This window comes from Oryx dammah, unplaced genomic scaffold (genome assembly GCF_014754425.2).
Source record: "Oryx dammah isolate SB20612 unplaced genomic scaffold, SCBI_Odam_1.1 HiC_scaffold_19, whole genome shotgun sequence".
NCBI lineage: Eukaryota > Metazoa > Chordata > Mammalia > Artiodactyla > Bovidae > Oryx > Oryx dammah.
This window is the reverse complement of record NW_024070203.1, coordinates 76527132-76553989: the sequence shown is the minus strand read 5'-3', so window position 1 is coordinate 76553989 and position 26858 is coordinate 76527132. Positions and strand designations below refer to the sequence as shown.

The 26858-nt window shown below is 35.7% G+C and overlaps 1 protein-coding gene across 3 annotated transcripts in view; it reads left to right on the top strand.

Moving 5' to 3' along the window:
- The window catches only part of VPS13B (vacuolar protein sorting 13 homolog B), a 772631-nt gene that overhangs the window by 343886 nt on the left and 401887 nt on the right, over positions 1 to 26858 (top strand). For all 3 annotated transcript variants that reach the window (XR_005724545.1, XM_040260994.1, XM_040260993.1), the window contains exon 23: positions 12528 to 12762. Coding sequence is in view for 2 of the 3 variants with exons in the window: in XM_040260994.1 (XP_040116928.1) it covers positions 12528 to 12762 (235 nt within the window). In the remaining variant the exon portion in view is untranslated. The remainder of the gene's footprint in view (positions 1 to 12527; positions 12763 to 26858) is intronic.

Here is a 26858-nt window from a genome sequence, read left to right as displayed (position 1 = left end):
TTGTTCAGTTGCTAAGTTGTATACAACTCTTTGTGTCACCAGGGACTGCAGCATGCCAGCCTTCCCTGTCTTTCACCATCTCTTGGAGTTTGCTCAGATTCATGTCCATTGAGTTGGTGATGCCAGCCACCACTGCATCCCCTGTCTTACCCTCCTCCTCTTGTGTTTGTTTAATCTTTCCCATTAGGGTCTTTTCCGATGAGTCGGCTCTTTGTATCAGGTGGCCAAAGTATTGGGACGTCAGCTTCAGCATCGGTCCTTCCAATGAACATTCAGGGTTGAGTTTCTTTAGGATTGACTGGTTTGATCTTCTTGTTGTCTAAGGGACTGTCAAGAGTCTTCAGCACCAGAATTCAAAAGCATCAGTTTTTTGGCATTCAGCCTTCTTTATGGTCCAACTCTCGCATCTGTACATGGCTACTGGGAAAAAACATAGTTTTGATTACTATGGACCTTTGTTAGCAAAGTGATGTCTCTGCTTTTTAATATGAGGTCTAGGTTTGTCAAGGCTTTTCTTCCAAAGAGTAAGCATCATTTAATTTTGTGTCTGCAGTTACCATTTACTGATTTTAGAGCTCAAGAAAATAAAATCTGTCACTGTTTCCACTTTTTCTCTATCTATTTGCCCTGAAGTAATGGGACCAGATGCCATAATCTTAGTTTTTTGAATGTTGAGTTTTAAGCCAGCTTTTTTATTCTCCTCTTTCACCTTCATCAAAAGGCTCTTAAGATCCTCTTCACTATCTTCTATTAGGTGGTATCATCTGCATGTCTGAGGTTATTGATACTTTTCCCAGCAATCTTGATTCCAGCCTGGCATTTGCATGATGTACTCTGCATATAAGTTAAATAAGCATGGTGACAGTACATAGACTTGACATACTCCGTACCTAAATTTTGAATGAGTCTGTTGTTCCACGTCCGATTCTAACTATTGCATCTTGGCCTGCATACAGGATTCTCAGAAGACAGATAAGGTGGTCTGTTATTCCCATCTATTTAAGAATTTTCCACAGTTTATTGTGTGGTAGTCAATAAATACTGAAGTGATTAGTAAGTTAAGATGAGTAACTAATTTGAACACACATATTTCTACTATAGTTTTTATATATATAACAGTGAACTTATATAATTATAGCTCCATCTCCATACTAAATTATAGTATGATGCAAATAGTACTTCATGTAAAAAAGGAATAATCCTAATATTATTAGAACTCTTTCTAGCATTTTAACTTTCATAGCATGTTTTCCTTTAGCACCGTACCTTAAGTCATTTGTACTCAGGAGTTAGTTGTATTTTGATTTCATTAAACTGGGATGGAAAACTATGGTTGGAAAGGTATGGTTTTTAGTTTCTTTTCTGAGACTCAGTGTATAATAGGTTTTCAAGGCCATCTCTTAATATTTTTCTTCTTGTTTTTAATTTTTTTTTTAGTAATGGAAGTATACGAACACATTTATAGGAGGCTTGGAAAATACAGAACAAGATTACATACAGTTCCACTATATATTACAATTTTTTAGTAGGTAAATTAAGATTTTATATGGAATTTCAATATAAAACTGTCAAAAATTAATAGGCTGAATATTCAGAGAAGTAGAATGATATTGTAGACCTGAAAAGCACTGTCATACATTTCAAAATAATTCAGATTTACATAGTTTTAACACCATAGTAAGACATAAATTCTCTTCAAGTTCCCATAGACTGTAAATTAGTTTAGTTAAGTTCAGTCGCTCAGTCATGTGCGACCCCATGAATCACAGCTCGCCAGGCCTCCCTGTCCATCACCAACTCCCGGAGTTCACTCAGACTCAGGTCCATCGAGTCAGTGATGCCATCCAGCCATCTCATCCTCTGTCATCCCCTTCTCCTCCTGGCCCCAATCCCTCCAAGCATCAGAGTCTTTTCCAGTGAGTCAGCTCTTTGCATGAGGTGGGCAAAGTACTGGAGTTTCAGCTTTAGCATCATTCCTTCCAAAGAACACCCAGGGCTGATCTCCTTCAAAATGGACTGGTTGGATCTTGCAGTCCAAGGGACTCTCAAGAGTCTTCTCCAACACCACAGTTCAAAAGCATCAATTCTTTGGCACTCAGCTTTCTTCACAGTCCAACTCTCACATCCATACATGACCACTGGAAAAACCATAGCCTTGATAGACGGACCTTTGTTGGCAAAGTAATGTCTCTGCTTTTGAATATGCTATCTAGGTTGGTCATAACTTTTCTTCCAAGGGGTAAGTGTCTTTTAATTTCATGGCTGCAGTCACCATCTGCAGTGATTTTGGAGCCCCCCAAAATAAAGTCTGACACTGTTTCCACTCTTTCCCCATCTATTTCCCATGAAGTGATGGGACCGGATGCCATGATCTTTGTTTTCTGAATGTTGAGCTTTAAGCCAACTTTTTCACTCTCCACTTTCACTTTCACCAAGAGCCTTTTTAGTTCCTCTTTGCTTTCTGCCATAAGGGTGGTGTCATCTGCATATCTGAGGTTATTGGTATTTCTCCCAGCAATCCTGATTCCAGCTTGTGCTTCTTCCAGCCCAGCATTCTCATGCTGTACTCTGCATATAAGTTAAATAAGCAAGTTGAATGGTTCTATGAAGACCTACAAGACCTTTTAGAACTAACACTCAGAAAAGATGTCCTTTTCATTATAGGGGACTGGAATGCAAAAGTAGGAAGTCAAGAAACACCTGGAGTAACAGGCAAATTTGGCCTTGGAATATGGAATGAAGCAGGGCAAAGACTAATAGAGTTTTGCCAAGAAAATGCACTGGTCATAGCAAACACCCTCTTCCAAAACAGAAGAGAAGACTCTACAAATGGACATCACCAGATGGTCAACACTGAAATCAGATTGATTATATTCTTTGCAGCCAAAGATGGAGAAGCTCTATACAGTCAACAAAAACAAGACCAGGAGCTGACTGTGGCTCAGATCGTGAACTCCTTATTGCCAAATTCAGACTTAAATTGAAGAAAGTAGGGAAAACCACTAGGCCATTCAGGTATGACCTAAATCAAATCCCTTATGATTATACAGTGGAAGTGAGAAATAGATTTAAGGGCCTAGATCTGATAGATAAGAGTGCCTGATGAACTATGGAATGAGGTTCGTGACATTGTACAGGAGACAGGGATCAAGACCATCCCCATGGAAAAGAAATGCAAGAAAGCAAAATGGCTGTCTGAGGAGGCCTTACAAATAGCTGTGAAAAGAAGCGAAGCGAAAAGCAAAGGAGAAAAAGAAAGATATAAGCATCTGAATGCAGAGTTCCAAAGAATAGCACGGAGAGATAAGAAAGCCTTCCTCAGTGATCAATGCAAAGAAATAGAGAAAACAACAGAATGGGAGAGACTAGAGATCTCTTCAAGAAAATTAGAGTTACCAAGGGAACATTTCATGCAAAGATGGGCTTGATAAAGGACAGAAATGGTATGGACCTAACAGAAGCAGAAGATATTAACAAGAGGTGGCAGAAATACACAGAAGAACTGTACAAAAAAGATGTTCACGACCCAGATAATCATGATGATGTGATCACTCACCTAGAGCCAGACATCCTAGAATGTGAAGTCAAGTGGGCCTTAGAAAGCATCACTATGAACAAAGCTAGTGGAGGTGATAGAATTCCAGTAGAGCTATTTCAAATCCTGAAAGATGATGCTGTGAAAGTGCTGCACTCAGTATGCCAGGAAATTTGGAAAACTCAGCAGTGGCCACAGGACTGGAAAAGGTCAGTTCATTCCAATCCTAAAGAAAGGCAATGTCAAAAAATGCTCAAACTGCTGCACAATTGGACTCATCTCACACACTAGTAAAGTAATGCTCAAAATTCTCCAAGCTAGGCTTCAGCAATACGTGAACTGTGAACTTCCAGATGTTCAAGCCGGTTTTAGAAAAGTCACAGGAACTGGAGATCAAATTGCCAACATCCACTGTATCATGGAAAAAGCAAAAGAGTTCCAGAAAACATCTATTTCTGCTTTCTTGAGTATGCCAAAGCCTTTGACTGTGTGGATCACAATCAACTGTGGAAAATTCTGAAAGAGATGGGAATACCAGACCACGTGACCTGCCTCTTGAGAAACCTATATGCAGGTCAGGAAGCAACAGTTAGAACTGGACATGGAACAACAGACTGGTTCCAAATAGGAAAAGGAGTATGTCAAGGCTGTAAATTAGGAAACACTGAAAACATATCCAGGGGCATAAAACAAAGTACAAAAATTTTGTAGTCTAAAGGCTTTTAAATTACACAGAGTCTGTTCTCTTTTCACTATCAGATAATGTTAGAAATCAGTACAAACATATTTTTAAATAACCTTTATATTTTCTAGTGCAATTTGACAGTTACCGAGAGCTCTTTGACTTAGCCGTCGAAACCCTCAATAAAGTTAGACTGAAGAAAACACCTAGGGTGATTGCAGAGAAGAAAGATACAGTATTATTAAGTAAAGTAGATATTTTATGAAAATTACATAAAATTTTATGCTGGTGTCCCTTTTATTTGTTTTTATACGTTATTCAAAACTCCGTATTGTATTTAACTGCATCAAGCAACTTCAGCTGCATGCAGCAAATTCTGGTAAATTGTCTTTTCATTTCTATTATGACATATTTTCTAATTCTCATTGTTATGCCTTCTTAGGTACACCCGTCACTAAAAAATGGACACTTAATCTCCTAAAACATGGGATTTTGTTTAAAGCATCTTTAATATTAATTTCTCATTTTGATACTAATTTCTCTTAACTTTTGATGTCTATCCTAATACAAAAAATTTGTTTCATTTCAACTCTTAACTACAACTTTCTCTTCCTGGCAACACAACTCCTTCATTTTTGCTCAGTTTTCCTTCTCTATTCTAGTGAAAATGCTGTGATACCAAAATAAGCTTATATTGTAATCATTTCTTAAGTATGAAATATATATATGCAGTATGTTTGTATATAAATAAAAGTTTAATGTAGTGGGACTTAGGTTTCCTTTTAAAATTAGGTACTTTGTACTCTTTTCAGAAATAGCACTAGAATTGATGAAGAGGTGTAATACATTTTGAGGATTAGCTCCAAGGCCCTATTGCTCTTTAATATGTTCTCCTTTACTTTTTGAGAAAAAAAGTACATAGTTTAAAAAGTACATACATAGTTTCTGATAAACATTGTATTTCTAAAAATTTCCTGTTACATATAAGTATTTATTTAACATTCAGAGGCGTGTTGACATTTTAGTAGCCCAGTATAAGGTTGTTTGTTTATTTTTTTAAACATCTAGTTGCCTAGTAATACATTACAGAATGTTCTCTTTCACTCCATTTATTATTCTCTCATTCATTATCACATTCAGCACTCAATTTTATTATATATTATGATAGCTCCTGAGTAGACAAAAGAAATATAGTAGTTCTCTTGGTCTAGCAGGAAAAAGACAAATATCCATTTTATTGAAGCATTTTGGGGGGAGTGTCTCTTAGACAGATCCCTTATAAAACTCTTGCCATCCAAAAGAGAAATGGAGTTATCAGGGTAAATGTCATCTATTGAAAGGATATCTAGGACATGCTCTGCCAGGTTTGTGATAAATTTGAATACTATCTCAGATTAATATTTATTGATCTTTAGAATTAGATGAGATAATAGCATTCTCCAGATTATAACCGATAAAAATTGTATAGCTGTTCGAAGTTTAATTTGGTCCTGAATATTATTTCATATGATGTAAGTAATTGTAATAAAGATAACCTCATTCTCTCTTAGCCATTCCACTAGAAAACTGTTGGCTTCTGTGGTGGCTCCGAGAGTAAAGAATCTGCCTGCAGTGCAGGAGACTCGGGTTCATCCCTGGGTTTGGGAAGATCCCCTGGAGAAGGGAATGGCAACCCACTCCAGTATTCTTGTCTGGAGAATTCCATGGACAGGGAAGCCTGGCAGGGTATGATCCATGGGTTCACAAAGAGTAGATCATGTCTAGCGAGCGATTCAGATACTATAGAAAGGTGGACTAGTTTAATGTATCCTTTTTTGATCCCATTTTGAGAAGTTATTGTAAAGGGTGCTAAGAAAGATAGTGTTAGGGTTACCTGATTATTTGATGGCTCTAAGAAAATCTTCCAGGTAAAATTCCAAGTGTAAGAAATCTTTATAAAATTTGTAAGCCATTAAGTAGATACATGGACATGAACTTGGGTAGGTTTTGGGATGGTGAGGGACAGGGAGGCCTGGTGTGTTGCAGTCCACAAAGTCGAAAAGTGTCATCCAAGACTGGGCAACTGAATGACAAAAAGTAGATTCATGCATGCTCTGCAACATAAGATTTTCTGGAAAACATACTCCTCTTCCTGGGATGAAGTTACGGGAACTGGATTTATTTTGCTACTTCAAACAACCAAAAAAGAAATGGGCAAATTTTATTGAATAATGGTTTCAAAACACTAGACAATAAGAAAAGTTAGACAGCAAACCCTGAGAGACTTAAGGTAAAAATCACCAGAAACCAGTGACTTATGCACTTGGAGAATAAAAGGAGGGAGTCTAATTGGTGTTCCAGCTTCTGCTTTGGGTAGATAGCAATGCGATTATATGATAGGAGCAGCATCCTTCCAGGTTAGGGCAAATTGAGAGTTTGACTTTACATCTGTATTTGAAATGTGTATGAGATATCCAGTTATTTCTTAAACTGAATATTTATAATTGAGTTTAAGGAAGAGATCCACCGTATAAATATAATTTTAGAAATCATCTACAGATGGTTAAAACTAGGAGAATTTTAAAAAAGTATGGTAAGTTGAAAGAGCAATGGGCCAAGTGAATACCATTTCTAAAGTAGTCAGTAGAAGAGAAAGTCTCCTTGAAGAAAACCCTAAATGAAAGATCAGAAATGTTGGAGGAAAGGTGAAAGAGTTCAAGGAGCCATTGTCAACAGTATCAGATTCTTAATGTTAGCTATGGGCTTTACTTTGCATATTTGCAATATGAAATGGTTAAATTAAGTAATGTTTAAGGTATGTACTATTCTCATGTTCTTATATGATTCTTTTAGTTCTTTGGCTTGTTTTGTAATGATGCAGTGCCTTCGTTAGCTTTACAAACAGTGAACTTAATCTGGTGTGTCATTCTGGATTAGTTACAAGTAAAGATACTGATGTTTCTCTTTTTTTCTTTCTTTTGTTTTTGATTTTGGCTAAATGCACCTATACCGTTTACCTTCTTAACCATGTTTAAGTGTACAGTTTAGTCTGATCTTCCATGTTGACTAAGCTTTTTGTGTATAAATTAACATTTAATTAAAGGAGTACTAAGTGATTTACGTTTGTATAGATTATTTTGAAAATGATCAAGGCACCTTTCTTACCTCACTCCTAGTCCCAGTCCTGTCTTACACATACCATATACTGAGACATTTTCAAAAAAGTTCAGAATAAAACTAGATTCTAATTCAGTGATCAAAATCTAGGCCCTAAAACTGAGTTTTTAAAAGAGTTGTGTCCACTCTCCAAGACATTTTATGAGCCAAATATAAAAAAGAAAACCCTGAAGTTGTCATCAGATTAAACAAAACACCCTAACTTAAAGTCATCAAAGGATTATTCTTTTAATGGAAGTTTGAACAAGTAAATGTGCTTGGAATCAGAGTTTCTGGAAAGTTGATTTTGGAGCCAAAGTTGGTATTTGCTAAGTTCATGTACTTTATTATTTTAGAAAGATGTACATTGGATTAAGACATCAACAGTGTTTATGATAACCTATTTATTTTTCAATGGGAAAAAGAATTTCATACTTTATTATAATTGTTTTATAGTACTAAATGTAGTCTTGAACAATTTTTAAAATGAACTTGGATTGGAGGGCCTTTTCAAGATAGATTAGCATAAACTCATTGTTTTTTGTAGTTTTCCTCTGTTCACCTACCAGCACAGTTTCTGTCTATTACGTTTTTGTTCCAGAACGACATAATTGGCAATGGCATGCGGTTGACAAAATAGAAGTACTCTGGCCTGGGATTCACTAATAAAGGAGAACATTACTCTGGTGTTTGCCAAAATCAGTCTTCTTGACTTTTACATTGAAGATTGTGTTGTTGTCCTATGACATTTCCTGGATGTTTTGGCTAGTTTCTGACAATGGACAGCATAATGTCGTGGACACTTTATTTTCCATTTGAAAGATCCTGAGCTCTTTATTTTGCTAATAATGTTTTATTCCTTTTAGGAGCAACTTCCCACATTCTGTAAGATTTTGGTGTGAGTGTCAAAGTCAGATAAGCTAGAACAGTTGAATTTTTTTCTCCCATAAAGTTTATATATGTATAAGAAGAGATGTATAAGTAATGTATAAGTAATCATGTTACATGATACACCTAATGTTCTCAAGTCCAGTGAACTTCCTGGCTTATCTGCAGGATTAAGTAAGAGTAGGTATTAGACATATCAGTTGTCAGTCACATTAATGTTAAAAGTAATCAATTATATTTAATGCTTAAAATTTTCATAGAAGGCTATAGTTTTATTTATAGACATTGAGAAAGTGACATCAGTTGCATGATAGTTTGTTAGAAAGAGGAAGTCCTTATTACAGTCTAGGAATTTTTTTCTTGTCTTTCCTTGACAAGTATTTGTGAGAAAAGTATGGAGATTATAACATTTCACTGTGGAAAGAAGATAACCAAGGTGCACTTTTGAGGTTTTTAGCTAATGTCCTGAACTGTGTATATTTAAATTTGTACTAAATAAATAGGATATTCCAAATAGTTTCATAATGTATTGTGAATTTATAGAATAGGAAACGGTTTGGGCAATAGTTTATTTATGTTTCATAGTGCAAATATACTACTACTTATTTTGGTGGTCTCTATATGCATAAATAGCTAAACCATAAGCCAATAGCATTTTAAAATAGAAGGATTGTGAGCATTTTTTACAAATCTTTGAGAATTAATATTTAGATCTGGCATATAGTAGATACTTATTGTATGTTCATTGACTTTATTTAGCAAACATTTTGGTGACAGTTAATATGTTAACCTTTATTTCAAAGCTGATTTCCCCCCATTTACAGATGAGGACTCTGAAGTCATGAAAAGATTAAATAGCTTGTCAGAGGTTCCACAGCTAGAGCTGAACCCATCTGGCTGACAAGTCAGTTTTATTAATCACTCTACTAGGTGTCTGTGAAATGAAATGATGAACAACATGCATTAAACAACTATTTTAATTAACATAATTATCTGGTGCTAATAAAAATAATTTTGTTCCCTTCTTTAACAATTATTTAGTACCTCTTTCATACTAGGTGCAGTACTGTGTACTGAGACTGTAACGTGAACAGAACAGGCACAGTGTCTGACATTATAGATTGTATGCTCTAGTGAAAATTATGTAAGGCTATTACTATTTTTAAATGCTGGAACTATGTCCTTTCTCTATAGTCCTGATTTCGAGCTCAGTAAATGGTGACTGTTAAAGAATTCATGAATAAAAGAAAGAAAAAGTGAATGAAAATATAAACTACATAGTTTCTTCATTCTTATTTTTTATTTGAAACTGTGTCCTGAGGAGTAAATACATTCATTCAGAGAACATTTTATTCTGTATAAATTTTCTAAATACAATTATCACTAGATTTTCAAGTTTTGAAGAAAGGAAAACATTTAGGAAATAGTATTATTTTAAAAGGCAGAAAATATGGTATAACATTGTAAAGCATTTATATAAAGTTAGTCTATATGATGGACAGTTTGCTAATTAAAATGCTTATTAGGTTAATGCATAAATGAAGCCTGTCTTAGTTTCTTCTTTTTAACTGAGTTGTGATCACAGTTGTAGAGGGCACACATTAGAAAAATCAAAGGTTACCAAACTGTACTTATAGAGGATAGAGGGTACACAATGGCATATATCTTTTTAAGCAGCACTTGAAATTTCAGGAAAAAACAGACCTTGGAACTTCAGAAAAATTGCATGATAATCATTTCACTTATTGAAATAATACTAAATAATTTCTACTTTAGTGGTTTATCCTCAGGATGTGATACTTAGCTTTGTAGCCCTTGACCTAATAGGAATCAAAATAGAGGTGGTTCTACTTCAAGAATTTGTAATAATCCCTTCACTTTAACACATGAATGTGTTCAATATTGGCGAAAGAACATGTTGCTACCAAAACTGAAATAAGATCCTTGAAACAGAAAGGATGTTGCCATGGAAAAATGAAGTAACACTCGGTGCAGCTGTGATGCATTAATGAATAGGATATTTTTTTAAAAGATCATTTGTGTTTGGTGTGGCTCAGAGGGTCCCAACCAGATGGTTTCCATGAACATGATCTGACCCCCGGTTTGAGGACTTCTTACTGGCAGATTACTTCATTTTCTTTCCCTTGGATTGTCAGATCCTTACATTAATGCAAAATTTACTGCGGCAGATTTATATTCACTTACATAAATCACTCAACATTTTACATTAAAACCAAAATTTTAGACATACAGTTTAACAGTTATTTTAAAAGTGTAAAAAGATTTATGTGTTAGCTTTAGTATATATAATAGATGTAACATTATAACAAGTTTGAGCAATTTGGATTATGTTTTAGTTCTTATCATTAAAAGAATCCCCGCAACATATATCATTTTCTAGAAAGTTTATTTTTTAATGTTGTTATGTGTATCAGGTTAATATACTGTTGATTTTATATGCATTTCTCAGGTTGTTTTGATTTGATTAAATAATTTATTTCTGAATTAGTAGAAACAGAATATATTGTGATTATGGAAATTTTGGCACAATTTAAATTTGTTTCTCAAGACATCTATGTATAAATTTGTATACAGTTTCGTATTAAACTAATTACCTCACATTGTTGAAAGCATTTGTCAACATAGTATCAGTATAAAATGTTAAATACTGACCCGTCATTATTTGAGCTTATAACCATAATTAATATAGGAGAATATGCTGTCAGTGTGCCACTCTAACTTGTGCACTTTAGCATCACTAATGAATTATGTTATATATTTGAAACAAAATGTAACATATTTGAGACAATATACACTTCTATTTCAGAAGTTAGAAACGTTGTGATCTTAAGTCAGTGATGAACTACTTAACATATACATTTTTAAATCATGTAATACAAGATTAAATTCTAGAACTAAAAATTTTCATACTGTATGAACCAATGTACTTATTTTTGTAAATTTTTACTTATATTTTTCTTCACTAAATTCATTGGTTTATCCATGCATAGAAATACTGAAGGAAAAATGAGTAAGTGCACTTATAAGACTGGCAAATTATTTATCATATCAAGGAATTCAGACCTGTTACATACCATGATCTCACTAAGGAATATATTAACCCCAAGAATACGTCTGTGACTGTAGTCTTAGTTATCTTTTGTAAAATATAGTCTCTTTGTTATTTTAAGCTGCTAGACTATCCAAACATTTATCAAGCAAACAAATTTTAGTTTTTATTAGATAATAAGTTCAGGTAGTAGCTTTGTATGCCAATTATTTTATAGAAAATTAGCAGGTTATATTTTGTATCTTATTAAAAATAATTCAAGTATGCTAGGCAGTTGGGACAGTTTACTAGCCAGGTACAGAATATTACCTTGTAATAGAGTCAGCTTAGATTAATAGGCTTTAACTTAAGCATATCTTTTGAATTAAGTACTCATGATGTATTCAGTTTTTTATTTGGTCTTGCTTAGTCTTACTTTAACTCTGTTGCTAAGTCTGCTAAGTCGCTTCAGTCGTGTCCGACTCTGTGTGACCCCATAGACGGCAGCTCACTAGGCTCCGCCGTCCCTGGGATTCTCCAGGCAAGAACACTGGAGTGTGTTGCCATTAACTCTGTTAGGGGCTGGCAACCTAAGTAAGTACACTGGGGATAAGGAAGCATAAACATTTCACATGAAATCACAATTTAGGTAATAAATCAACATATGATAAAAGTAAGGAATAGCGCTCTGATTTTTAAGTCTCCTGAATTTTCCTCAGTAGTATGTTACTAACGTGTTCTCCTTTAATGTTTATCTAGAGATATAATCTGAGCATTTAAAGTATTTTTTCTTAAATTTCTATCTGTAAAATGAAAGACAAAGGGACAAATTCACATAGAAAAAGATGTTTGTGATTTTTTTATTTTTTAAAGTAAGAGCAGTAAAATGCTAGTCAGCTCTAACGCCTTAGCTGGTGTTAACAAAATGTAATGAACTGCAAAAAAAGAAGGATTTTCTCACCTTTTTTTGCCAGCACATTTTCTAACTCAATCATGTTTCTTGGAAAGAACTGTGGAAAGGCAGCTATGTGTTCATTTCATGTCATTGTGCTCTTTTGATCAAATTTGTAGCAAGAAACAATACCTTTTCCAGCGTTTGTTGTATTCTTTAGTAAAATCAACTCATAAAGACATAAGTATGGGACATTTTCTTGTTTGGTAAAGAGATTAGGTGATTGAGATTTGTTTATTCTCAAACTTAATCTGATCCAAATATTTTGATTCTTTTTCTTTTCTAGCTTGAAGTACAGTCTTGTTGTGTGTTTATCCCAAATGATAGTTTGCCTTCTCCTAGTACAATTATATCTGGTGACATTCCTGGAACAGTAAGAAGTTGGTACCATGGACAAACCAGCATGCCAGGAACACTTGTCCTCTGTCTGCCTCAAATAAAAATTGTTAGTGCTGGCCACAAGTATATGGACCCTCTCCAGGAGATTCCATTTGTCATCCCCCGACCCATCCTTGAGGAAGGTATGTTTTTATTTTAAAGTCTTCCTGTGGTTATTATATTTTATACTGATATTTTTAGTTTTACTGTTTTGTTTTTTTAAATTATGCCAGTGTGTCTCTAAATCAGTCTTCTCATTGAAAGAACTTAATGGAAATGAACTAAGTGATCTACAAAGTAGTTCTGAAAAGACAAATGTACAAAGTAAATGAACTAAGTGATGCTGTTTATTGATAGCCACACCTTTTATTATATGTAGATAAAGACAACATACATATATATATAGACAGAGACTATCTGCCAAAGATTATATGGCATATAGTATAATCACTGAAATGCTAAGCACAAATAAAGAGAAGAAAATTGGTTTCGAATGTTTGCATTAAGCTGAACTAAGAATTATAAGTAGGTTTATTTTAATTTAAGCCACTTGACTTACGAATAGATGTATCATAAATACAGAAATTGTTTATTATTTATACCATTTATATCAAGCTTGATATATTCCTAGATTACTCGTTTATTTAAATAAAGTAGATAATTGTGTGATGATTGGAGCCATGACACTTTCTTTAATAAATACTTGATTTCTGATGTTGCAGTGTTTTCAGTTGCAGGTTCATACCCTTTTGAACTTGGATGCATTCATTTCAAACTATGTGAACCTGAAAAAGTTTTGAGTCACAAAGTTAATAGTGTGAATCTATATTTTAATAACAAGCCTCAAATTTTTGACAGTGCTAAATAGGTCAACACGTTGTTCATATTATTAGGATGTAAGTGACTGATTCCGGACATCGTTCAGATTACCACACATACTGTTATTGAAAAGTTAGTAAAGTCTTCAATTTTTTACTTTGACTTAAGGTTGATTTCTGCCTGCCTTTCTCTGTTGTGATTTCTATTGAAATCTAATTTTGTTAGGTTTATGTAAGCATGATTTTATCCAGAAATTAAGGTTGGTACTTAATGACATGAATACTATTATCATAAAATCATAGAATTCTAGTAGTTAGAAGGAACTTAAGAGTTCTTGTGAAGTGCTCTTTGTCTTTATTCTTTCTCTAGCATATTGGGCATAGCTGTTATTTGCTATTCATTTTTGGTTACAGGAAATTCCTTATTATGACAGGTGTTATGTGTCCTATTAAGGATATGCTAGCTTCATAAAGTGAGCTGGGGAATGCTTCCTCTTAAAAAAAAAAAAAAAACTCTGGAATGATTTTTTTTTAATTGATTTGTACATTGATTTTTGTTAAAATTCATTGCTAAAATTCACATATTATAAAATTCCTCCTTTACTGTATATAATTAGATGATTTTTAGTATATTTACAGTTTTTATGCAACCATCACCATCTAATTTTAGAATAGTTTTATCACTGTAAAAATAATTGGTACATCATTAGTACTTAGTCCTCTACACCCATCCTGCAAGACCGCTAGGAACTGTCTTGCTATGAATTTGCTTGTTTTAGACATTTCATGATTGGAATAAAAAAACCTGTGGTCTTTTCTGATTGCTTCTTTCACTTAGCAGAAATTTCAAGGTTGATTCATGTTATAGTACGTATGTCTTCATTCCTTTTTATAGCTGAATAAAAATTCATTTTATGAATATACCACATTTATTCATTGATTATTTGATGGACATTTGTGTTGTTTCTACTTTTTAGTGATTATAAATAATGCTGCTATGATCATTCTTGTACACTTTTTGCATGGACATATGTTTTAATTTCTATTCAGTTTTATTCAATTCAGTCCCTAAATTGTGTCCAACTCTTTGCAACCCCATGGACTGCAGCACGCCAGGCTTGCCTGTCCATCACCAGCTCCCAGAGCTTGCTCAAACTCATGTCCATCAAGTCCGTGATGGCATCCAACTGTCTTATCCTCTGTCATCCCCTTCTCTTCCTGTGTTCATTCTTTCCCAGCATCAGGGTCTTTTCCAATGAGTCAGCTCTTCGCATCAGGTGGCCAAAGTATTGGAGTTTCTGCTTCAGCATCATTTGTTTTAGATGCATATAGTAGAATTGTTGGGTCATTTGGTAACTCTGTCCTTATCTTTGAAACTGATAGACTATTTATCAAAATGTCTGTTGCATTTTAGAATCCCACATCAGAGAATGGAGGTTCTAATTTTTTATACTGAAGTGCAGTTGATGCACAACATTAATTTATCCGTATCTGTGTCACCACTTATTATGGTTGTATTGTTACTGTCTTGTTTCCAGCCATCCCAGTTGCCGTGACGTGTTATCTCGTGGTTTTGATTTTCATTTCCCTAATGAAATGGCCATTTGTAGATCTTTTTTTGTATTTTCTTCTTATATTCAAATTCTTTGCCCACTTTTTAGTTATTTTTCTCTTTATTGTTGAGTATAAGAGTTCTTTATATATTCTGATATCAGACCCTTAATAAATATGTGACTTGCAAATATTTTCTCCCATCCTCCCAGTCTTTTCATTATCTTAATTAATTGTTTGAATTTAATTATGTAAATAAAAATATACTTCCTTTATACTGTTATATACGTTTATTGTAATTCATTTATCCCCTGCTGTTTTGGAAATTATCCCTTAACTATTCTTTTTCTTTTTTTTTAAATATTAGAAATTAGCACTCTTTGATTAAAGTCAACTCTAGGTCTAGAAATCTTAAGTTGCATATTTAGTTTATTAAATTATGCATTAAATCAAGCTATTTACTATGCTTCTGAACACACACAGGTCTGAAAATACTTTCATTCATTCATCCTATCTGGATTAATAGGCTATCATTTAAAGAATAATTGCTTGTATTTATTGTGAGTATATAATCAGGACAGGGTTTGGAACACCTACTTGGTGAAGAAAAGTGTTAGTTGCTCAGTTGTGTTCGACTCTGCAACCCCATGGACTGTAACCACCCAGTCTCTCTGTTCATGGAACTCTCCAGGCAAGAATACTGGAGTGGATAGCCATTCTGTTTTCTGGGGCATTTTCCCAACCCAGGGATTGAACCTGGGCTTTCTGCATTGCAGGCAGGTTCTTTACTGTCTGAGCCACCAGGGAATCAAGAACCAGATAGTAAATGTTTTCAGTTTTATCCATTTCTTGGTCTTGTTAACACTTCTGAACCCTCTTTTGGCATGTTAGACAATAAGTCAATGAATTGACATGACTGTGTATCTGTGCGGAGAAGGCAACGGCACCCCACTCCAGTACTCTTGCCTGGAAAATCCCATGGATGGAGGAGCCTGGTGGGCTGCAGTCCATGGGGTCGCTGAGAGTTGGACATGACTCAATGACTTCACTTTGACTTTTCACTTTCATGCATTGGAGAAGGAAATGGCAACCCACTCCAGTGTTCTTGCCTGGAGAATCCCAGGGATGGGGGAGACTGGTGAGCTGCCGTCTATGGGATCGCACAGAGTCGGACACGACTGAAGTGACTTAGCAGCAGTGTATCTGTGAAGCTTTATTTACAAAATCTGATAGTCAGATTTGGTCATGGGCCGTGTTTGCTGACTGTTAAACTAGTGCCTTTCTAGACGTGCCTTCTTACAATTCAGTCCTCTATCCTATGGCAGATCATTTTCCTTTTGCCTTTTTGTGATGATATGTGGTTAGTAAACTGAATTTTACTTGTTTGAATATTTTTTTATTTTGCTAGATATATAATTTATATATCCAGATTTATTGCTAGTTACATAATTTCTTATTATTTTAGTCTGGCCTATTAAAGGTACAGAGGCTTTCATTGTAGGTCAGTTGGTAAAGAATCTTGCCTGCAATGCAGGAGACGTGCGTTTGATCCCTGGGTCAGGAGATTTCCTGGAGAAGGAAATGGCAACCCACTCCAGTATTCTTGCTGGGAGAATCCCATGGACAGAGAAGCCTGGCAGGCTACAATTCATGGGGTTGCAAGAGTCGAACACGACTTAGGAACTAAACCACCACCAATTAAAGATACTGTTGTGCTGACTCTTTTCCTTTTCATTGTCCTATTGAGAGATTCACTTGCAGTTTATGTTTCCTTGAAGATATTTTGTCTTTCCTCTCTGGCAACTTTAAGAATTTGAAAAATCTTTGTGTTTTAAAGTTTTTATATTGGTGTCTATAAAAGACATAAAGATTTCTCCAAGTTTTCTGGGATGATTTATTCAGATATTCAGTTCAGTTCAGTTCAGTCGCTCAGTTGTGTCTGACTCTTTGCAACCCCATGAATTGCAGCACGCCAGGCCTCCCCGTCCATCACCAACTCCCGGGGTTCACCCAAACTCTTGTCCATTGAGTTAGTGATGCCATCCAGCCATCTCATCCTCTGTCGTCCCTGTCTCCTCCTGCCCCCAATCCCTCCCACCATCAGAGTCTTTTCCAATGAGTCAGTTAAACTCTTCGCATGAGGTGGCCAAAGTATTGGAGTTTCAGCTTTAGCATCATTCCTTCCAAATAAATTCCAGGGCTGATCTCCTTCAGAATGTACTGGTTGAATCTCCTTGCAGTCCAAGGGACTCTCAAGACTCTTCTCCAACACCAGAGTTCAAAAGCATCAATTTGTCGGGTCTCAGCTTTCTTCACAGTCCAGCTTTCACATCCATACATGACTACTGGAAAAACCATAGCCTTGACTAGACGGACCTTTGTAGGCAAAGTAATGTCTCTGCTTTTGAATATGCTATCTAGGTTGGTCATAACTTTTCTTCCAAGGAAGAAGCATCTTTTAATTTCATGGCTGCAGTCACCATCTGCAGTGATTTTGGAGCCCCAAAAAATAAAGTCTGACACTGTTTCCACTGTTTCCCCATCTATTTCCCATGAAGTGATAGGACGAGATGCCATGATCTTCATTTTCTGAATGTTGAGCTTTAAGCCAACTTTTCCGCTCTCCTCTTTCACTTTCATCAAGAGGCTTTTTAGTTCCTCTTCACTTTCTGCCATAAGGGTAGTGTCATCTGCATATCTGAGGTTATTGATATTTCTCCCGGCAATCTTGATTCCAGCTTGTGCTTCTTCCAGCCCAGCATTTCTCATGATGTACTCTGCATAGAAGTTAAATAAGCAGGGAGACGATATTCAGCCTTGACGTACTCCTTTTCCTATTTGGAACCACTGTGTAGTTCCATGTCCACTTTTAACTGTTGCTTCCTGACCTGCGTATTACCTGTGTCTTCTTTCTCATATATATTTTAGAATTTTCCACTTTTTTGGCTGCATCGTTCTTGTCTCCTCTTTGTACTTCTATGATTTTTCTCTTTGACTTGATGACCTGCATTCTCAGTAATTTCTTTAATCTGATCTTTCATTTCATTAGTTTTTTAAAGTTGTGTCTGATATGCTGTTAAAGTTGTTCATTGAATTTTAATAAGCTTTTCTAGAATTCAACTGTATCATATAGAAAACTGTACAATTCTTAGTACACAGCTTAGTACACTTTATACTAAAGCTACTCATGTTTCCTACATCTGAATCAAGATAAAAAATATTACCAGATGATCTTTTGTAGTCCCCTGAGAGCCTCTTTTTCTTCAGATTTTACCTATATCTTGATACCTAAAAGCATAAATTAATGGGAAAAATGGGACAGTTCCATTTAAGGTTTACCCTAACATCATTTTCATAGTGATTTGCATGCAAGCTTTGTGTCCTGTTAAGTTCTACACTGCAAATTGGTCTAAGGCTTTGTCTTTAATCTGCCTTAGTGTGAACAGGTGAGTGTTCAAATTTTACCCGTTTAGAAGTGCCTCAGGCTATTTGTTTTCCTTATCTCTTAATTTCTGGCTTCCATTCCATGGTCTTAATAATCTTTACTATTGAGAGAAGCTTATTAATGATTTTATTTAGTGTGTGTACTTGTGTGTGTTTGTGTTAACAGATATAAGTTTTAATCATGGTATGTGTGGCATAGAAACATTTTATAAATACATTGATTTTCATTTGTTTTTAGTGCAAAAGTCATTCAGGGCACAAAATCTGCCATTGTTTCTGGAAGTAGAATCCCCCAGTAATTTAAAGATGTTATGACAATATTATAGCTGCCCCCCCAATGGATTTTATGAAAGGAGTAATATATATACACTACCGTATTATTTGGTATCTCTTCAATACTCATTTGTAATCCTTCTGATTTCTATAACACTACTGCCAACTTCAACTGTTTGTCCTTTTTATTTGATAAATTGTTTTATTCTTATCTTGTTTTTCCAATATATTATGAATGAGTTAAGAACTACAGAAATCTCCCTTTTTAAAGCATATGATGTTATTATATTCCGTGATTTTTTTTCTAGAATCTTAGTTTATTTTCAACTTAAAAAAAAATCATTTACCAGATGGAGAGAACTAGAATCAAATAGAAACTTCTAAAGTCTATTTTTCATACTCCCTAGGAGACTACAGAGTGACTACATAATCAACATGGAAACCTAAAGTAGAAACAATTTTTTAACCACCTGGTTATTGCATTGGCCAAACCTATCCTGAAGGAAGGAGATGATTTCAAGATATTTAAAACTTTTCCAGACATTAGAAAATTATATATACTAACTTCTTATGAAATACCAGAAATACGTTTTTTTCATTTTAAAAGTTGTTTGTAAAAATATTTTCATAGAACCCTTTGATGTGTATGTGTAAAGAGTACTTTACTTTGTATCTTTGTATCTGTGCATAGATGGAAAAAGAATCTGGAGGTCTGTTCATTTTCAGTTTTCAACTATTCCTGGTTTCAGTGTCACTCTGCATTGTCTTTTTTCCAACATATTTAAGTATTAGAACCTGTTGAATGATGGATGTCATGAATCAGATTGAACCTTTATAGTTTATTTCTCTGTGCCTCAGTCACTTGCTATAAGTTAAAAAAAAAAAATCGATGTTACACATCTGCTGCTTTGTCTTCTGTTCTCATCCTCATTTTGATTTACAATGCTATTTTTCTCTTTCACTGTGGTTTTCCTGGTTTCAGAATGTAGATAAATATTTTTAGTCACTCATGTTCAACCACATACGGAATGTGTCTAAATCTATATACCACCCTCCAAGTATACTCCTTTCTAGTCTCTTCCTCTGTTACTATTGTTACATGTTCATTTTTGTTCAGGCTTTCCTGATGGCTCAGACAGTAAAGTATCCACCTGCAATGAGGGAGACCTGGGTTCGATCCCTGGGTCAGGAAGACCCCCTGGAGTAAGGCATGGCAGCCCACTCTGGTATTCTTTCCCAGAGAATCCCCATGGACAGAGGAGCCTGGCAGGCTACAGCCCATGGAGGGGTCACAAAGAGTCGGACACAACTGAGTGACTGAGCACAATATTTTTGTTTAATAAATGCTTTTTGATAAATGTAGGCAATGGATTTGGTGATGGTCTGGGGGACATGGCACAGGGGAAGATAAGAAAACTGGGGGCAAGGAGATTAGATATTACAGCTAGCTATGATAGTTGTATAAACACATGACTGTCTAAACCAGAATGGTGGTGCTAGGAATGGATAAAATGGGAAAGAATAGAGACATATTTGAGATTAACAAAACGTTGGCTAAACTTTGTGACTGTATTAGTTACAGATAGTGAAAGAGAAGTAAATATGTAGAATAACTCCATGGTTCCTAGCCTGGATATCTATGTAGAAGTTTATCTGGTTAATATGATTATAAATAAAAAGATTTAGTTTTGGGTGTGGAAGATGGGAATGATGAATTTAGCTTGGTGCATACTGTGAAGTGTTTGTGGGACAGTCAAGTAAATTTATCTAATAGCCATTGCATATTTAGGTCTAGAGTTCAAAAGAGGAATCATTGTTAGAGATATATAATGTGAAAGCAGGGAAAATGATGAAAAAAGATGTCATCACCTGAAGTCACTTATTTAGAAACACATGTATAATCCATATAGAAAAAGGGGGAGAACACTAATGTTGACTGAAAAGGAAGAATACAACTGGAATTCTCCAGGAAGAAGAAGACCGGAATTCTCCAGGCAAGAATACTGTAGTGGGTTGCCATGTCTTCCTCCAGGGGATCTTCCCAACCCGGGCATCAAACCAGGTCTCCCACATTGCAGGTGGATTCTTTACCTCCTGAGCCACCAGGGAATTCCAAGATGAGGACTAAAAGATGTGAAAGGAATTTGACAGTTCTGGGTGATTGGTTTCTCTTACCATCATACTTTCAGAGGAATAGTGTTAATGCAAGTCAGGTGATAGTGCCCTAAGGACTAAATGGAAAGTGAAAAACTGTTAGGACAAATTTATAGTGTCTTTTAACAAATATTTGAGAAAGAAGTTTATGTATACCTTGACTCTTTGGTTGTAAACAACAGAAACCAAATCAGGGTAATCTAAGCAAAAATGAAACATTGATTCATTGCCTATATCCCGCTGTAGAAAGCAACTTTGGATATTTAGTTAAAATTTTGATATTTCATCACCATTTGACTAGTGGTTATAAGACCATGGTCTTTGTAAGTTCTTCATTAAGAAGAACTTTTATTTCTTAATCTTTTTTTTTTTTTTTTTTAACTTGTAGCTCCTGCACAGTTATTTTTTTCTCACTCTTTGTCTTTGGTGTTCCTTGGTTATCATTCTGGAGTGCTAAATTTCCGTTAAAAATTTTATTTTTGAAACTAGTGTTTAGATTCAAAATACAGTGATCTAGTCATTAATGATAGAGTAGATCATGCAAACATAATGATCATATGAACATAATGAAAAAAATTCCTTTAGCATTACAGTAAAAAATGATCAATAGAATGAACAAAAGGGTTCTCATTATATAGCTCTGAGCCTTCTTCTATACTGAATTTAGACTTCTAAAGTTCAGAATGCGGACTGTTTCTTGAAATGTGTCATCTGATTTCAATTGCCATGGAAGGGAGAGATGATTACTAATATACCCAGATCCAATCTGTGTAGGGTGTTTGGGTCAAAATCAACATCTTGGGTTTCATTAGAGAGCATTTGAAGTGAGGCTTGCAGATGTAATTTGCTACATCCAGCTCACACCTCTGAGCAGATGGGTTTCTACCCTGTGCCTAGCAGAAGTTTGTGTTTCCTTCTTTGAAAGAGTTGCCTGTGACTTTATTAAAATATTTTGACAGACTTGGAATATTGAGATCATTTATAAATTAAAACTCTGCTGTTGTTGGACTTAGTGAGTTGTAATAAAAACTGATATGAAAATCGTTGAGCAACTATGGAAAACATGAGAGCTATTTTTCTGTGTAATTCTGGTCACGTCAGTAGTTCATATGTATTGTTACAATATAGATTTTTTTAAAAATATCATAGTTTGATTATTGTAATTTCCACTTATTCTGAGAGATGGTGATGTACTGTTGCAATAGTTTTTTCCCCAACTTTACTCAGTAACTTTGACTTTAATTCTTAAACTTATGTAAATGAGATGGCCTGAGGAAAAGAGAAAGCCCAGAAAAGAGCTACAGATTTGTTCTTGAGGATGTTGTTTTTAAATAAATTTCTTGAAAGGCATCCTATAGGTATAACAAATGAAGTTAATCTGTTGAGCTGCCTAAACATATTTAATATAATTGCTGCATACATTGTTCTCTTCTCAGTAGCTCACATTCATCAGTAACTCACATTCATTCTGCTCAGTCATTTGTTTACCTGTGGATTCTGTGACTTTCTAAAGGCCAGACAAGGAAACTTACTTTATTTGCTGTTAATTTTGCATTTCCACCCACACAAATATTTATTTTAAAAATAAAAGCCAGTATGCAGATCTAATATCCTGCTCACCTTTAAAAAATAAACTGTATAATTTACAGCCTTAAGATCTTAAGAATATGGTTTTTGGTGATACCAAGGTAACATTCTAATTCTCTTCTTTATTAAAGGGAATTTTTAAATTGAGATACAGTTGACATATAAAATTATATAAGTTTAAGGTATTCAGGTGCTTAGTGACCTGAATACCTTAAACTTATATAATTTTATATGTCAACTGTATCTCAATTTAAAAATTCCCTTTAATTAGAATGTTACCTTGGTATCACTCAAAAACCATATTTTTAAGATCTTAAGGCTCACGACCAAGATAGTCATGATGATGTGATCACTCATCTAGAGCCAGACATCTTCGAATGTGAAGTCAAGTGGGCCTTAGAGCATCACTATGAACAAAGCTAGGGAAGGTGATGGAATTCCAGTTGAGCTGTTTCAAATCCTGAAAGATGATGCTGTAAAAGTGCTGCACTCAATATGCCAGCAAATTTGGAAAACTCAGCAGTGGCCACAGGACTGGAAAAGGTCAGTTTTCATTCCAATTCCAAACGCAATGCCAAAGAATGCTCAAACTACCGCACAGTTGCACTCATCTCACATGCTAGTAAGTAATGCTCAAAATTCTCCAAGCCAGGCTTCAGCAATACGTGAACCGTGAACTCCCTGACGTTCAAGCTGGTTTTCGAAAAGGCAGAGGAACCAGAGATCAAATTGCCAACATCCGCTGGATCATGGAAAAAGCAAGAGAGTTCCAGGAAAACATCTATTTCTACTTTATTGACTATGCCAAAGCCTTTGCCTGTGTGGATCACAATCAGCTGTGGAAAATTCTGAAAGAGATGGGAATACCAGACCACCTAACCTGCCTCCTGAGAAATCTGTATGCAGGTCAGGAAGCAACAGTTAGAACTGGACATGGAACAACAGACTGGTTCCAAATAGGAAAAGGAGTATGTCAAGGCTGTATATTGTCACCCTGCTTATTTAACTTCTATGCAGAGTACATCATGAGAAATGCTGGGTTGGAAGAAACACCAGCTGGAATCAAGATTGCCAGGAGAAATATCAATAACCTCAGATATGCAGATGACACCACCCTTATGGCAGAAAGTGAGGAGGAACTAAAAAGCCTCTTGATGAAAGTGAAAGAGGAGAGTGAAAAAGTTGGCTTAAAGCTCAACATTCAGAAAACGAAGATCATGGCATCTGGTCCCATCACGTCATGGGAAATAGATGGGGAAATAGTAGAAACAGTGTCAGAGTTTATTTTTTGGGGCTCCAAAATCACTGCAGATGGTGACTGCAGCCATGAAATTAAAAGACGCTTACTCCTTGGAAGAAAAGTTATGACCAACCTAGATAGTATATTCAAAAGCAGAGACATTACTTTGCCAACTAAGGTGCGTCTAGTCAAGGCTGTGGTTTTTCCTGTGGTCATGTATGGATGTGAGAGTTGGACTGTGAAGAAGGCTGAGTGCCGAAGTATTGATGCTTTTGAACTGTGGTGTTGGAGAAGACTCTTGAGAGTCCCTTGGACTGCAAGGAGATCCAACCAGTCCATTCTGAAGGAGATCAGCCCTGGGATTTCTTTGGAAGGAATGATGCTAAAGCTGAAGCTCCAGTTCTTTGGCCACCTCATGCGAAGAGTTGACTCATTGGAAAAGACTCTGATGCTGGGAGGGATTGGGGGCAGGAGGAGAAGGGGACGACCGAGGATGAGATGGTGGATGGCATCACTGATTTGATGGACATGAGTCTGAGTGAACTCTGGGAGCTGGTGATGGACCAGGAGGCCTGGCATGGTGCGATTCATGGGGTCGCAAAGAGTCGGACACGACTGAGCGACTGAACTGAACTGAACTGAAGGTATTCAGCATGCTGATTTGATATATTTTGCAATATGATTATCACTGTGGCGTTAACTAACATTTCTATCAGGGCATATAAGTATCATTTCTTTTTTGGTGAAAATATTTAACATCTCGTCTCTTAGCAACTTTGAAATGTGTAATGTAGTAATGTTGACTGCAATCACAGTGCTAGGCCTTAAATCTTCAAATCTTTTATTGGCAAGTTTGCACCCTTTAATTCTTCAGTATCTCTCCAACCCCAGGTAACCACCATTCTTCTATTTCTATGAGTTCGCCTTTGTAGATTCCATGTACAAGTGATATACAGTATTCATCTTACTTTGTCTGGCTTATCTAACAGCATAATGCACTCATTAAAGGAAATTTGGAAAGCTAATAACATATATAATTGAAAATTTAAAAATAAATAAACATCACTTGATAATTACTTTTAACAGTTTAGTTTTAATTTCTTCCCAAAATTGTCGGTTTTTTCTTTCAACTTTTGTGATATATACACATATAATATTCATTATGTATAATGAATGGCAGTGTTAAAGGATGTTCAAACCACCAGACAATTGCACTCATCCGCCATGCTAGTAAGACTGTGTTCAAAATCCTGCATGCTAGGCTTCAGTATTATGTGAACTGAAAACTTCCAGATGTTCAAGCTGGTTATAGAAAAGGCAGAGGAACCAGAGATCAAATTGCCAACATTTGCTGGATCATAGAGAACGCAAGAGAATTCAGAAAAGTTTCATTGACTACCTTAGAGCCTTTGTGTGGATCATGACAAACTGTGGAAAACTCTTAAAGAGATGGGAATACCAGACCATCTTACCTGTCTCCTGATAAACCTGTATGTGGGTCAAGAAGCAACAGTTAAGAGCCTCATATGGAACAACTGACTGGTTCAGGATTGAGAAAGAGGTACCGCGAGGCTGTTTTTTGTCACCTTGTTTATTTAACTTATATGCAGAGCACATCATGCAAAATAATGTGCTGAATGAGTTACAAGCTGGAGTCAGTATTGCTGGGAGAAATGGTCAGCAACCTCAAATATGGGAATGATACCATTCTAATGGCAGAAAGCGAAGAGTAACTGAAAAACCACTTGATGAGGATCGAGAAGAGTGAGAAAGCCAGCTTAAAACTCAATATTAAAAAACAAGCAAACAAAGATCATAGCATCCAGTGCCTTCACTTCATTGCAAATAGAAAGGGAAGAGGTGGAAATAATGCCTGAGAAAAATATTCAGTCATGTTTTTTCTTTTACTATTTTATCATGAGCATTTTATATGAACTTACCATTTTTAATCTATTAAAAGTAAGAGAGTTTAGACTTTAGAATTTCACCATTAAGTATGGTGGTAGCTGTGAATCTTTTAAGACTATTTATTTATTTATTTGGTTGTTCCAGGTATTAGTTGCGGCATGCAGTATCTTCAGTCTTTCTTGAGGCAGATGGGATCTATAGTTGTGGCATATGGCATCTAGTTCCTTGACCAGGGATCGAACCTGGACCCCCTGCATTGGGAGCTCAGAGTCGCAGCAACCACTGGGCTGCCAGGAAAGTCTCTAGCTGTGGATTTCATAGATGCCCTTCATCAGGTTGAGAAGAATCATTTTCTTCTCAGTTTATTGAGACTTTTTATCATGAGGTAGTTTGTAGTTTTATCAAATATTTTTATGAATCTAATGAGATGATGTGTCTTTCCGCCCCCCCCTTTATGCTATAATGTGATATATTTCATTAATCAGTTTTGCATAACTAATTGATTAATCTTGTATTTGGGGATATAGACCATGTGCCTATAGTGTGTCATCTCTTCATATGATGCCAAACATAGTTTGCCTTTTAATTTTTTTAATCTATATTCACAAAGGATTCTAGTCTACAGTTTTCTTTCAGTATCTTTGGTTTTTGTATGGGGTAATACTGGTCTCATTAACACACAGTGAAGTGAAAGTCACTCAGTTGTGTCTGACTCTTTGTGACCCCATGGACTATACAGTCCATGGAGTTCTCCAGGCCTGAATACTGGAGTGGATGGCCTTTCCCTTCTCCAGGGGATTTTCCCAACCCAGGGATTGAACCCAGGTCTTCCGCACTGCAGGCGGATTTTTTTTTACCAGTTGAGAGACAGTAAAGCATCTGCCTACAATGCAGAAGACCCAGGTTCAATCCCAGGGTTGGGAAGATCCCCTGGAGAAGGGAATGGCAACCCACTCCAGTATTCTTGCCTGGAAAATCCCATGGATGGAGGAGCCTGGTGGGCTACAGGCCATGGGGTCAAAAAGAGTTAGACACGACTGAGCGACTTCACTTCACTAATACTGGTCTCATAGAATTAGTTGGGAAGTTGTTTCTCTACCTATATTTCTGAAATATATTTCCTTTGTGGAGGATTGACATCATTTATTTAAATATTTGATGGAATTCACCAGTGAAGCCATGTAGAATGGGTGAACAATTTTTTTAGTAGAAAAACTTTTAATTTTTGAATGCAGTGTGTTTTCCTTTTAAATAGAATTTAGTT